Source organism: Cavia porcellus, unplaced genomic scaffold (genome assembly GCF_034190915.1).
Source record: "Cavia porcellus strain 051 isolate PalLab524CR breed Dunkin Hartley unplaced genomic scaffold, mCavPor4.1 scaffold_30, whole genome shotgun sequence".
NCBI classification, from domain to species: Eukaryota; Metazoa; Chordata; class Mammalia; order Rodentia; family Caviidae; genus Cavia; species Cavia porcellus.
In genome coordinates this window covers 32,632,577-32,644,340 of record NW_026947513.1, presented here as the reverse complement: position 1 = coordinate 32,644,340, position 11,764 = coordinate 32,632,577, and the positions used below count along the sequence as shown (strand labels likewise).

The 11,764-nt window shown below is 38.9% G+C and overlaps 2 protein-coding genes across 3 annotated transcripts in view; one reads left to right on the top strand and one right to left on the bottom strand.

Moving 5' to 3' along the window:
• The first annotated feature begins 57 nt into the window (after nt 1–57).
• The window catches only part of Ppat (phosphoribosyl pyrophosphate amidotransferase), a 31,324-nt gene continuing 19,617 nt past the window's right edge, over nt 58–11,764 (top strand). The window contains exon 1 of one of the 2 annotated variants that reach the window (XM_003471677.5): nt 58–334. In XM_003471677.5, the coding sequence (XP_003471725.1) occupies nt 207–334 (128 nt within the window). In that variant the 5' untranslated portion in view covers nt 58–206. Of the gene's footprint in view, nt 335–6,891; nt 7,050–11,764 lie in introns of those variants that run through there. The other variant, XM_063240505.1, reaches the window with a different exon arrangement.
• Nucleotides 7,913–11,764, bottom strand: part of Cracd (capping protein inhibiting regulator of actin dynamics) — a 357,802-nt gene continuing 353,950 nt past the window's right edge. The window contains exon 12 of the mRNA XM_063240494.1: nt 7,913–11,489. Within this exon, the coding sequence (XP_063096564.1) occupies nt 11,437–11,489 (53 nt within the window). The 3' untranslated portion in view covers nt 7,913–11,436. The remainder of the gene's footprint in view (nt 11,490–11,764) is intronic.

The following is an 11,764-nucleotide window of genomic DNA, read 5'->3' as shown; positions in this document are numbered from 1 at the left end:
GTGGACCCGGGGGGGGCGGGGCGAGTAGGCCACGCCCACTGGATGGGCCGCACGCGCCGCCGCAGTAGCTGTTGTCTAGAGGCAGGGAGGAAAGAGGCTGCCTCCTGCGCCAGCCTGGTCACAAACGTAGGGACCGAGCCGGCAGCTGGTTGGTGCATGGTCCTGGGCCGCGGCGGGCGGTCCCTCCACGTGCTTTCGGCGGCGACATGGAGCTGGAGGAGTCGGGTTTTCGAGAGGCATGCGGTGTGTTCGGCTGCATCGCTTCTGGAGAGTGGCCCACGCAGTTGGATGTGCCCTATGTAATCAATCTAGGACTCGTGGGGCTGCAGCACCGGTGAGCAACAGGGTGAGGGCTAGAAGTAGGGGGTGTGGGGCACCACTTAGATCTTCACCTTGCTTCCCGCCGTGCATCATTGGCAGTCTCGTGAGCTCACGGGGACCTGGAGGAGGGAGGTTTCTCACTCAGACCGGTACCTACTTAGGGCACGGAACAGGTTGTGTGTTGGGGGGAGACCTTGCCTCCGTGGATTTAGACCTTGTTGCCCATGCTTACTGTCCTCGTTTCCCAGTAGGGGCTCCACCCACTTCCATCGCCCCCGTCCAAGTCTGTGCATCTCTCCTGAGTCTGGCCAGTTGGTGGGGGCTCGGGTTTGTTTGAACTAGCCAGACCAGGGAGGAGCCAGCTCTAATATCTCGTGCCTTGTGGTGTTCTAGCGATAGGCTTGTGTAGGGGAGGCGGCTGGAGGCTGTCCTGCTAACACCTTGAGGTTTTCGCGCGGTGTCTTCCCTCCAGCGCAAGCTTTTGTTTGCATAGTAGAGCTGTTGAGCAGATTGTGACTTCAAAAGTAGTTACAGCTACGGGAATGTAAGGATCCTAGAGTTAAAATCCTGGGAAGATTAAGATTAATCTATGTTCCAGAGGGACTACCAAAGATTTCATAAGTTAATGCAAAATAAACCTGTCACACGGAATACATTGATAGTTAAACATTTTAAATGATGGATGAAAGAAAATTTTGGTAGTAAAATGCCAAAACTTAATCATATGTGTGTGTGTGTGTGTGTGTGTCTGTTTGTCTGTCTTTTGTCTTTTTGAGACAGGGTCTCCCTACACAGTTCAAGCTAGTCTTGAACTTGCTCTGGCTGGTTTCGAACTTGGCAACGATTGTCCTGCCTCAACCTCCCAAGTGTTAGAATTATAGGCATGTACTGCCACGCCTAGCTTTTAACTTCTTTTTTTAAAAGGGAAAGAAGGGAATACTGTGTGTATGTTAAGATACATATTGATTTGGAAAAATTGGAGATCCCTTTGAGTCAGATATAAAAACAAACAAATAAAGCACCTTCGCTCGTTTCCGTCATCTATTTCTTACTGTGTAATCTAAAAGGAAGTTGATATAAATTACTCGGTTGGGGTAAGAAGCACCAACCTAGGTTTGGCCTTTTTGAGTATTGCAGTTCTTTAGGCAACACAGTAGCAAGATCCTATAGAAGAGTTTAAAAACCGAGCAGTAACACAGGAAGGGTGCAGTGTATAAATGTATCAATTGATTAGCTGTGCCTCACCTAAGTAATTTTTTTTTTCTTTCAGAACCTTAAATACTTCATTATGAGTTGCAAGTAACTCAGAATCTGGGATGAGTCAAGAAAGTTGTTTTTTTGTTTCTTATTTTTTGAGACAGGAACTCACTACAGTTGAGGCTGGCTTTGAACTCTTAAAGTGATTCTCCCCTCTCAGCCTCCTGAGTGCTGGAATTATAGCCAGGTGCCACTACACTCAGATGAGAAAAGTTTTACATTCCAATACTCTTGGATTATTGTGTTGATTAACAGATTTCTCATTTCAAAAATTTTTGAGATATTAATAAATCAAGGGGAAGATAAAATCTGTTTAGGTCATGTAATATTTAGCAATATTACAGTTTAGATCAGTTACAGTGAACCTTTTAGAGTTTTCAACGATATATAAAACAGTTGCTGCAACACACATGCTTGTGGGTTTGACACCACTGGTTTTAGAACATTCTTAAATTTATTTTTAATAGTCTTTTAGTGGGAGCTAGGGCTTTTTAGAGTTATTTACTAGGAAATGAGCTTTTCTTAACTCTACTTGCATGCTAGTAAAAATCACTAAGTTCTTTTTAATCCTCATTTCTCTTGCCCTTTAAACATGTGTCTGAAGAAAAGGGAGCTTATTACTTAGATACTGCCACATAATTTAAATTCTAACACTTTAGGGAAATAGTTATACAAGTTGAATACAGTTTGATTCCTAATTACGTGTACTGCTTTGTAAGTTTGGTTTTCTGTGAAAGGATTATGAGATTAGATGGTGCCAGGTTGGGGTAATAAAGATAGGATTATGTGATAGTGAAGCAGGGTTTTATGAAGGTGATCATTTGACTAAACAAGTCTTTATTCAGAGACTGGTGTTCAAAACTGACCTCTAGTACTTCGATTTGTTTGCAACAACACTGACAAAATAAGGCAGTAGTTTTTGGGGAACAGTTGCGTTGGAAAGTGATTTCAGATTTTCCTAGTGTAGGTGTGGAGTCATTAAGGCAAATCAAGATGGGGGCTGGTTCTTGTCCCTAATCCTGTTCAGTTTAAAATTTTCAGTGAAAGTCTTTCCCCATTGGGAGGACTGTTTTGAATTTGAAAATCATTAAAACTCCTTTATGTCTAAAAGATGCAGTTGTTGCTGTAAAACCAGTGGTATGGGGCTGGGGATTTAGCTCAGCGGCATAAGTGCCTGCCTTGGAAGCAGGCAGCTGTGAGTTCGATCCCCGGTACCGATAAAAAAGAAAAAGACAAAAACAAAAACAAAAAAAACCAGTGGTATGAGTCAGAGGGAGATTCAGAAGTATTGGGATGGGGGATAGTATAGGATATTTCCCCTGCTAAGAACACACTCCACTGCTGAACTGCCCACTAACCCCAAGAGCTATGAACTATCTGTGGTGCTGAGTGGAGGAGTGTTTTAATCAGTCTTCCAAAGGTTGTCATAGCTTAACCTGTGGTGGAATTAATTGTAGCCACCATAACTTGTTACAGATGATGGTCTTTTACAGAGGCTCCATTTCTGCCTTCTCACCCCCATTCACTGAATGGTTAGTATTCAAATAATGGCAAAAAAAAAGAGTTGGATCCCCCCACACACGCTATTGAAGGAATTTATCTTACACATTCTGTTAACACAGAATCTTTTAGAAAATGAGTGTTCTATTACTTTTGCATTCTTTGTTTTGAGCTGGGCATGATCTTATCTGAAAAATGTAGCCCAAGAGATAAGCAAGTGTCTGAGTTATAATATGTGTGTTTTATGTGGGAATCAGTCGCCCGATACTGAATCCAGATGAGTTCATCCCGAATTACTTCTTTTTTAGTAATTGTTCTGGCTGTTTGTCACTTTATTCCATAGCTCTCCTTTCCACTAACGGGAATTTTAGTTTTCCCCTTAGCTGTACGTTGACTGGATGTGTAAAGAAGGGTTCCTACCAGATTCACGTAACTACCAATTGCTTTTTTGGTCCTGAAAATATCAGTATAGCAGTTTGTAAGTTCTGAACAAGCCAGACATTCCCTTTTAAATCATATACAGTTTGTAAATTCTGAACAAGCTAAACATTCCCTTGTAAATCAGACATTTCCATATTGAAACCGAAGTTGTATTTTATGGAGAATAGAATGTCCTGTTCGTACAGTATTTGGAAATTCCATAAAAGGACTTATTGAAATTTCATAGACTTTTCCTGAGAGTCACTTGGTTAGCCCTGTTGCTTACTGTGGTTTGGATGTGTTTTTATCTGTTGGAAATGTGACCTCGCTGTGGCAACTGTCCAGGGGCTTAGATAAAGGTGGTTAGGTTGTGGAGGCTGCTGGAGCTTGTCAATTATGGAATTCCAGCCTCCTAGACTGTGAGCTAAGTAAACTTTTTTTCTTTATAAAGTACTTAACCTCAGGTATTTTTTTACAGCAACATGAAATGGACTGTTGACTTCAAACTTGGTTAGTTTGAGATAAGGATGCCCTTCCTTCAATGACTTACCCTTCTCTAGGTTAGGAATTAAACTTAACAACCAATAAACATTTTCAATACCTCTTCTAAAATCTTATGAAATTTTCCTGATGGAGTTGAGTGTCTTGTCTAAAGAAACATTCAGTAGAATCTTTTGGTTCTGTTTTGCTTCAAGGAAACTGATTTGTAACAATCTCAGAAACACTTTCTTAAGAGACATAGACATTGGCTCTGCAAACATTATATGATATTATATGCAGGAAGGCACTCAGGAGAAAAAAATGCACTCAGACAAACCTCTGTGGAGTTCCCAGGTATATTCATTTAGTGTTTTGGAGAACAACAGGAGTTTGAAGAAAACTTGCTTTGGTGTGCTAGATAAGGGCCAGAGATAGTTTACTTTGACTTTTACCTTTTAGTGAAAATGATCAAATATGTTAACATTCCTATAGGGTTTTATTTTTGTACCTGTGTAATTTGTTTCTTATATCTAAATCAAGTAATATTTGATATGAACAAACCAGTTTAAGACTGTCATAGACTGAAGCAGCACCAGTTTGAGTTCAAGGCCAGCCGAGGCTGCATAGTGAGTACAAGGCCAACCTGGACACCATAATGGTATTCTGTTTCCAAAAAAAATAAAACAACAAGCTATCCTTGCTAATTATAGATAGAACTGGTTATGATAGAGACTAAGTGCTCCTATGTTAATATGTAAAGAGTATGCTCTAAAATAATAAAAAGTATAATAAATACATACCCCATCAACATAATTATTCATAGTCACTATTAAGGTTTGTTTGTTTGTTTGGTGCAGAGGATTGAACTCCCGACCTTGTACTTGCCAGACAGGCACTTACACCAGTGAGCTAAATCCCCAGCTCATTATTAAGTATTGTATACTGTATATAATTGTAGGTGCAATTTATCTCAATATGAGGGTCTAAAATTTTATCATGTATCTATATTCAAGTAGCCTGTTCTAAAACTCCTAAGGCAGACTTGTTTTAGTCAATAAATGGATCTTCATTAGACTTTTCCTTACCATTGTTCTGCACTCCCAGCCTTAAGAACAAGGTTCCGGGTTGACCTTGAACTTGAGATACTCCTCCCTCATCCAGTTGAGAATGCAGGCATACACCACCACACCCAGCACTGATTTCTTTTAACAAGTCTGAATGTACATGTTTCCCTCATCCCATAACATATTCTCTACAAACCTGGGTATAATAAGGAAGCATTTGGGGTAATATACAAGGGAGATCTGCCATGCAACCACTGTAAGAGCATGCCTTATACATTTTGTTCCCATTTCCCAAAGTGTCTGGTACATACATTTTGTTCTTATTTACACTTCAGACAATTCTACCTAAGTGGATGTACTTTGAGACCACACTTAAAAGAGAAAAGAGAGAGAGAGAGAAATGGAACAATAAAATGAAACAAATGGTGACAGAGCAGTAGGAGAGACCATACTCTTAAGTGAACTAAATGAGGCATGTATATTTAAATGCCACATTGTTTCTCTAGTATGAGAAAGCAAAAGTGTAAGAGTATCTATTAAACTCTAAATATCAAATTAACACTTAAAATTGAGCAATTTAGATCTTCTAGCTGATCCAATGATACTTGGTAATGTGGTGGTGATGTGCAGTTCTGAGGTAGCAGTCTTGGTTTCTTCCTCTGCTAGGAAACAAAGTAGCAATATGTTTACAAAGCTCTTATCACCTCTTGCACTGGATTCCAATCTCAAAACTGTAACCTTGAAGCCAAAAGTATTTGCTATCAGAAACCAAAGTTTTAAATGGCCTTGTAGAGTTTATTTCCTCCCAAATCTTGCAAGTATTCTGTTATACCTAGTTGCCTGCTGTACTTGAGAATGATAGCCCTTTGAAAACCCAAGTTGGTAACATTGTTCTTTGTTACATTTCAGCACTTGACAATGAAGGCCCTATGTCTGTTTCATTTCATTCTTCTTGTAACTAAGAATGGTTCCTATGTAGACAGAAGATAAAGACTTAGTGGTCCAGTCATTTTCATATTGAGAGATTAATAGTCTACAGTTCATCAGTGACGGAGAATCTATTAGAGTTTTCAATGATACAAACAGCTCATTGCTGCATGTGTGCCATTGGCTCACTACCATTGGTCTATATTCAACTGGAAGTTTGATGAGGCCAGTTAAGACAACCAGGACCTGGGTGATAATTTAGCCTGATAAATAACACGTAGGTTTCTTCTGGCATGCCGGTGTTTCAAGTTGGTTGTTAATTTGGAGGAAATACTTTTGCACATTACGGAATTCTGAGGTCAAGTCTGGCAAAATATGATAGTACTTTATTCATCTCAGTTATACTTTCCTGTACATTGGGACTTTTAAAAAAATATACAGCACATGACTAAATACTTTGAATAGTGTAGATGCCTGTGAAGTTGATTATAGTGTAACACTGAACAATAGTTTGTATTAACTGACTAGTGAGATAAAATGTGTTTATAAGCCTTATTCTTAGTAATGTTCTGTAAAATTGACATGAATATCCAACAGTTGCTTCTAGGGAAAATATAAGCTTAGATTTCTGCAAGCTACCGTGCATGACATTTTCAGCAACAGATTAATATATAACTTAGTCTGTATTCTGTTTAAAGACATACAGTTAATGATTCATTAACGTTGAGTTCCCAAAAGGTTACTGAGTGTATTTTTTCCATCTGGTAAGTCATAACCTTCTTGTTGTTAGAAACACTAGGTAGGTACCACACTTGGGGGCCTTTTTAAGCAGCAAGAATCACCCCCAAAAGCTGCAAAAATGTAAAAAAACAACAACAAAAAAAGCCATGGCATTACATAGACGGTAAAAAGGACCCTGGTTGACAGTATGAGAGCTGAAAGGAAGCAAAGTGTTCCTTACTTAACCTCCACTGGGAGTGTGTGCTCCAGGCTACTCGGGTTTCCTTGCTGCCCTATGCGTGTCCACAGATGACCCTGAAAACCCTGCAAGTGTTGATTTCGCCATTGCAAAGCATCGTGGTGAGTAGACAAATTCACAAATACAGAACCTGCGAAGAATCGTCAGCTGTATCTGATTATGACAACAAAACTAAATCCGCTAGTTTAATAGATTGTTAACCTGGCTTTTTGCAGAAGAGTAATGATTCTTTCCTTAACTGTACAAAAATGTAAAAATTCTTGTATATAAAAGAGAAATCAAAAGAAAAGAAAATGAGGAGATATAAAAACATCAGCCTAAGCTGGTATTGCTTGCATAATGATGATACAAAGCAGCGGAGGTGTGGGAGGAAAGGTGTACTCAGCAATGCTTTCTAGTTAGTTACTGGTGGGAATACAAAGTGGTACAGTCACTGTGAGAAACAGGTAATTCCTTAATAGCTAAAGATACTACATGGTCAACAATTTCTTTTTTGGGGGTCTAGACTCAAGAGAAATGAAAATCTTGTTCACATTAAAAAGGTATTGTGGAAAAATACTGTGGCAGTTCCTATGAAAATTAAACGTAAGTACCGTACAATGCAGCAGCTTCACTTCCATGTATCCAAGAATTGGTAATTGTACTCCATAATGGGATACAATTACCATAATTATGGGGTACACTCTTTCATTAGCAGCATTATTCACAACAGACAAAAAGTTGGAAAACCAGTGACAGGTAAGTGGATAAATAAAATGTTGGTATATCCACGTAGTGGTATCATACTTAGCTTTTTGAAAAGAAAGAAATTCTGATTTATGCCACACCATGGATGCACATGAAGACATGCTAGGTGAAATAAACCAGACACAAAAAGGCAGATAATTGTATGATTCTGTTTCGTGAAGTACTTAGAATACTCAAGTTAATAAAAATGGAAAGTAGAATAATTGTTACCACAGGCTGGGGGGGGAGAAGAAAATGAACAATTATTGTTTAATATATACAGAGATTTACATACATACAGAGTGTGAAAAAGATCAGGAGATGGGGTATGATGATTGTATGATGCTGTTTGTAATGCCGCCAAACTGATATTTAAAAATGGGTAAAAATGATAATTTTACATTATATGTCCTTAACTACAATGTGAAGAAAACCTTTGTATCCTAGCAGCAGTATTCATTAGAGCCAAAATATGGGAATAACCAAATGTCCATCAACCAGTGAATGAGAAAACGAGCTACTATAATGTGTTCATAAAATTTCCAGAATGGACAAATCTATAGAGACACGGAGTAGGTTAGTGGTTGCCAGGAGCTGCAGTGGAATGGCCAGCCAATGAATTTCTTCTTGAAGTGGTCAGGATGTTCCAAAATAACTTCTGCATAATTCTTTGTAGTCCTACATTTACATTTTGACTGAATGAATTCGATGATGTAAGTTATCTTTGAAAATGAAGCAGAGGAGGTATTTGACAGTAGAATTCAATAAGGAGATAGAATGAAGACCAGCCAAGTATGGAGGAGAAGCAGTGACCCCGTAAGGAGGGGAGCTAAGGAAACGGAGCTGCCCTGCTGTGAGCTTCCATGCCCTCTCCCTGGAATCAGGCTGTCGCCAGCTAGGGACTTGCCAGAGTTTCTATCAGCATGGTTGTTGAAAACATTGGCCACAAGACTGAAAACGCCATCCCAGCCCCACTTCTCAGAGTTCTGACTGTCTCCAGGCTTTCTGAAGTTGAGTGTCCACCCTGAGGCTGACCAGGAGCCCATCTGATGTGGCCTCATAAGCATAACAGACCTCTGTCCTTGGAAGTCCTAAAAGGTTTTTAAAATTCAAGGCCAAGACCAGATATATTCTTTATTATGCTGCAGTTTCTTAAGTTTAAATATTTTAAACAGAGTTTTAAAAATCGTGCATTTAGAAGAAGTTGCATGTGTTTAAATTTAGCACTTTGCCTATGTCCAAGCTTTCTTTTTTTATGTTTATAATTTTTGAATTTTCTGAAAATTTAGCCAATAAGTTATCTTTCTCTTGATCTCTTAGGTTAAAATGAAAAACATTCTCAGTAATCGTGTATTTCATATGATTAAAGTACATTAACTTATGTAATAATTTCATTACTAAGGTTACCCAGATTGCCTGAAAAATACAAAGTTTAAATATTTCATATTTTTAAAAATTATTTCCAGTTTTTGATCTGTCGAAATAAATGAATTGGAGAAAATGTGATGGTTTGCTTATTTTCTGAAATAGTAGCACAGATTCACTTTAATGCCCCCTGCTGGCCATTGTGTTGCTAATTTTTGTTAATTATGGATGAAAATGTCAATTTGGGAAAAAAAAATTTTTAATATAACCAAAAGGAAAATAGGTAGTTTTAGGATTGCTCTCAGAAGAACAATATGGTGCTTCACTTGTGAATTTAGATTGACTATCTGAGCAAGTTCTCTAGTAGCATGCACAGTAGTTTAGTCCCGGAGAGCCTGTGTTTAGTTAACTATGCCTTGCTCTGGCCCTTGACTGTTCTGTGCTAGAAAGCAGAGAATGAAATATTCCAACTCAGATTAACTGAAGATTGTCTTCTATTCAGACGAGATAAATATATGATTGTCAAAATAAGTTTTTTTAAACTCTTTCTCCTCTGATAGTTTCCTGATTCCTTTTATACTCTCGACTCAGACCAGAAAGAAAAATAAAGTGTATTTATTTTAGATCTAAAGAACTAGTCAATGGAATTTTCATAGGGTTATTTCATTCTGCTTACATATTGTAACAGGAATAGCCTGAAAGTTACATGGTAATTCTCAGTGATTGGTTTCTTTCATATGGCATTAGTCATGCATGGTAAGTGATAATTTATGAGAATTAGTTTTTGTTTCCTTACTGGAATCAAACTGGAGCTTATGTGATACTTACCATCTGCTAGCAAATGACAGCCTAGCTGTTGTTACAGCATTGAGTGGGCTTTAGGCATCTAAGAACATAGGTGCCTGAACTGTCTCCGACTTGCTTGAGCAAGTCTCCAGAAGTCAGGAGCTAGTCTAGTGGTACAGAATTCAGAGGGTTGATTATCAGTTTTAAAGGCTGCTAAGAGTCTCCTGGAGGTGGTTTCTAGGTTCTTTCTGTCCTGGGCAAAGAATTGGTCAAGACAAACACAAAAGGTAGCAAAGTTTTGTTAAAGAGAGAAAGAGAAACAGGCTTTGCAGAGTGAGCTTGGTCCTCCTCAGCAAGAGATCAAGCCAGACATGCAAGAGAGAACACGGTAGGCAAAAAGATCAGTATAGAGTGAGCTTTTGTCTCACTCACTGTTCATGTTGATGTTATATCTGAGTCATCCTACGGATAACTTGCTGAGGTTCTAGGAAAAAGTCCACCCTCAGGACTTTGGGAACTGTTTTGACCGGTATGTCTTGTGATTCTCTTGATTAGTAGGCCAGTTTTGCCATGCCCTAATCTCCTGTCTCAGGTCTGTAGCACTTATAGCACTTGCTAAACTTTTTTTTAAGTAAGAAATTTGAATTTGTAAGAGATTATAATCCCAACAGTAAGGAGATTGAGGCAGGAGGTTTGCTATGAATTTGAGACCAGCCTGGGCTAGCTGCATAGTGAATTCAAGGCCAGCCTGCACACAAAGTGAGGCCCTGTCTCCAAAAAACAAAGAGAAGAAAAGAAGCAGCTTATAGCACACATTAATGGTAGGAAACAAAATACTTTTAGGGGATCAGTTTTATCAGGTGGTAAAGTTAACAGTATAGAATAATAGCAGCTGCTAATATGAAATTTATTGGTAAAATATGTAAAATTAAAATGAGGCGACCTTTGTTTTTATGTGAAAGTACTCAGAACTTTTTTTAAATCCAAATAACATTTGCTCTGTGTGTTTTTCTTGCAGATAAAAACTCGTGTATTTGTACCTCAAAACTACAATCTTCTCACTGTTGAGTGTAGTATATAAATCACTAGCTATGTCTGGTATGCCTAGCATCCTTGCCTATTTAAGTTTTTTATGTGTGTAATTAGCTGCTAGAATCCTTGTGGATTTGTATGTTTGCTTTCATTTTCATGTGAATGGTTAAAATAGCTTAGATTTAGGTCTCAAACTCAAGGTGATCCTCCTGTCTCACCCTCCCCTTCCAAGTGCTGTAAAAAATTATCTTGAGGTGTTGTACTTCAGTGACTTTTTCAGAGAACTAACAATCTAAAATCTTTGAAATGCAAAAGCTTTTAACTTTTTAATGTTTTTTGGTTTTTGCAGTGCTGGGGATTGAACCTAGTTTCCTGCAGCCTGGGCAAGTGCTCTTTCACAGAGCTAAGCCCAGAACCTCTGTGGCACCTGATTGTTTTTGTGAAAATCTTTCTTACTCTCTTTTTTTCATCTTCCTACTGTCTTCTCTTGTTTTCTCTCTTGTTGAGACAAATACACCTAATGCCCAAAGTTAGGAAGGAAAGGTTCATTTCTCACAGGTTGGAGGTTTCAGTCCATACTCAGTTGGCTTCAAGGCAGAATGACATGGCTGAGGGGCAGCAGTTCATGGTCGCTGCAAAACAGCAAAAAGAGAGAAAGCCACACCTTACCAACTTTACACTGTATGCTGGCTCCACCCTCGGCGGGTGTAGCACTCACACCACCAATCCAAGTGCCAGACAACAAACCAGTCACAGGCCCCAGACTCAACGGTGTCCATGATTGCATGGGTGGTGTGGGGGGACATCTGACATAAACGATAACTACTCTTGCACAAAGACCTTTGTTTTAATGCCCTCAGCCTAAGCACAGAATCTGTCCTATATGGTATATGAGATAAAGTAATTT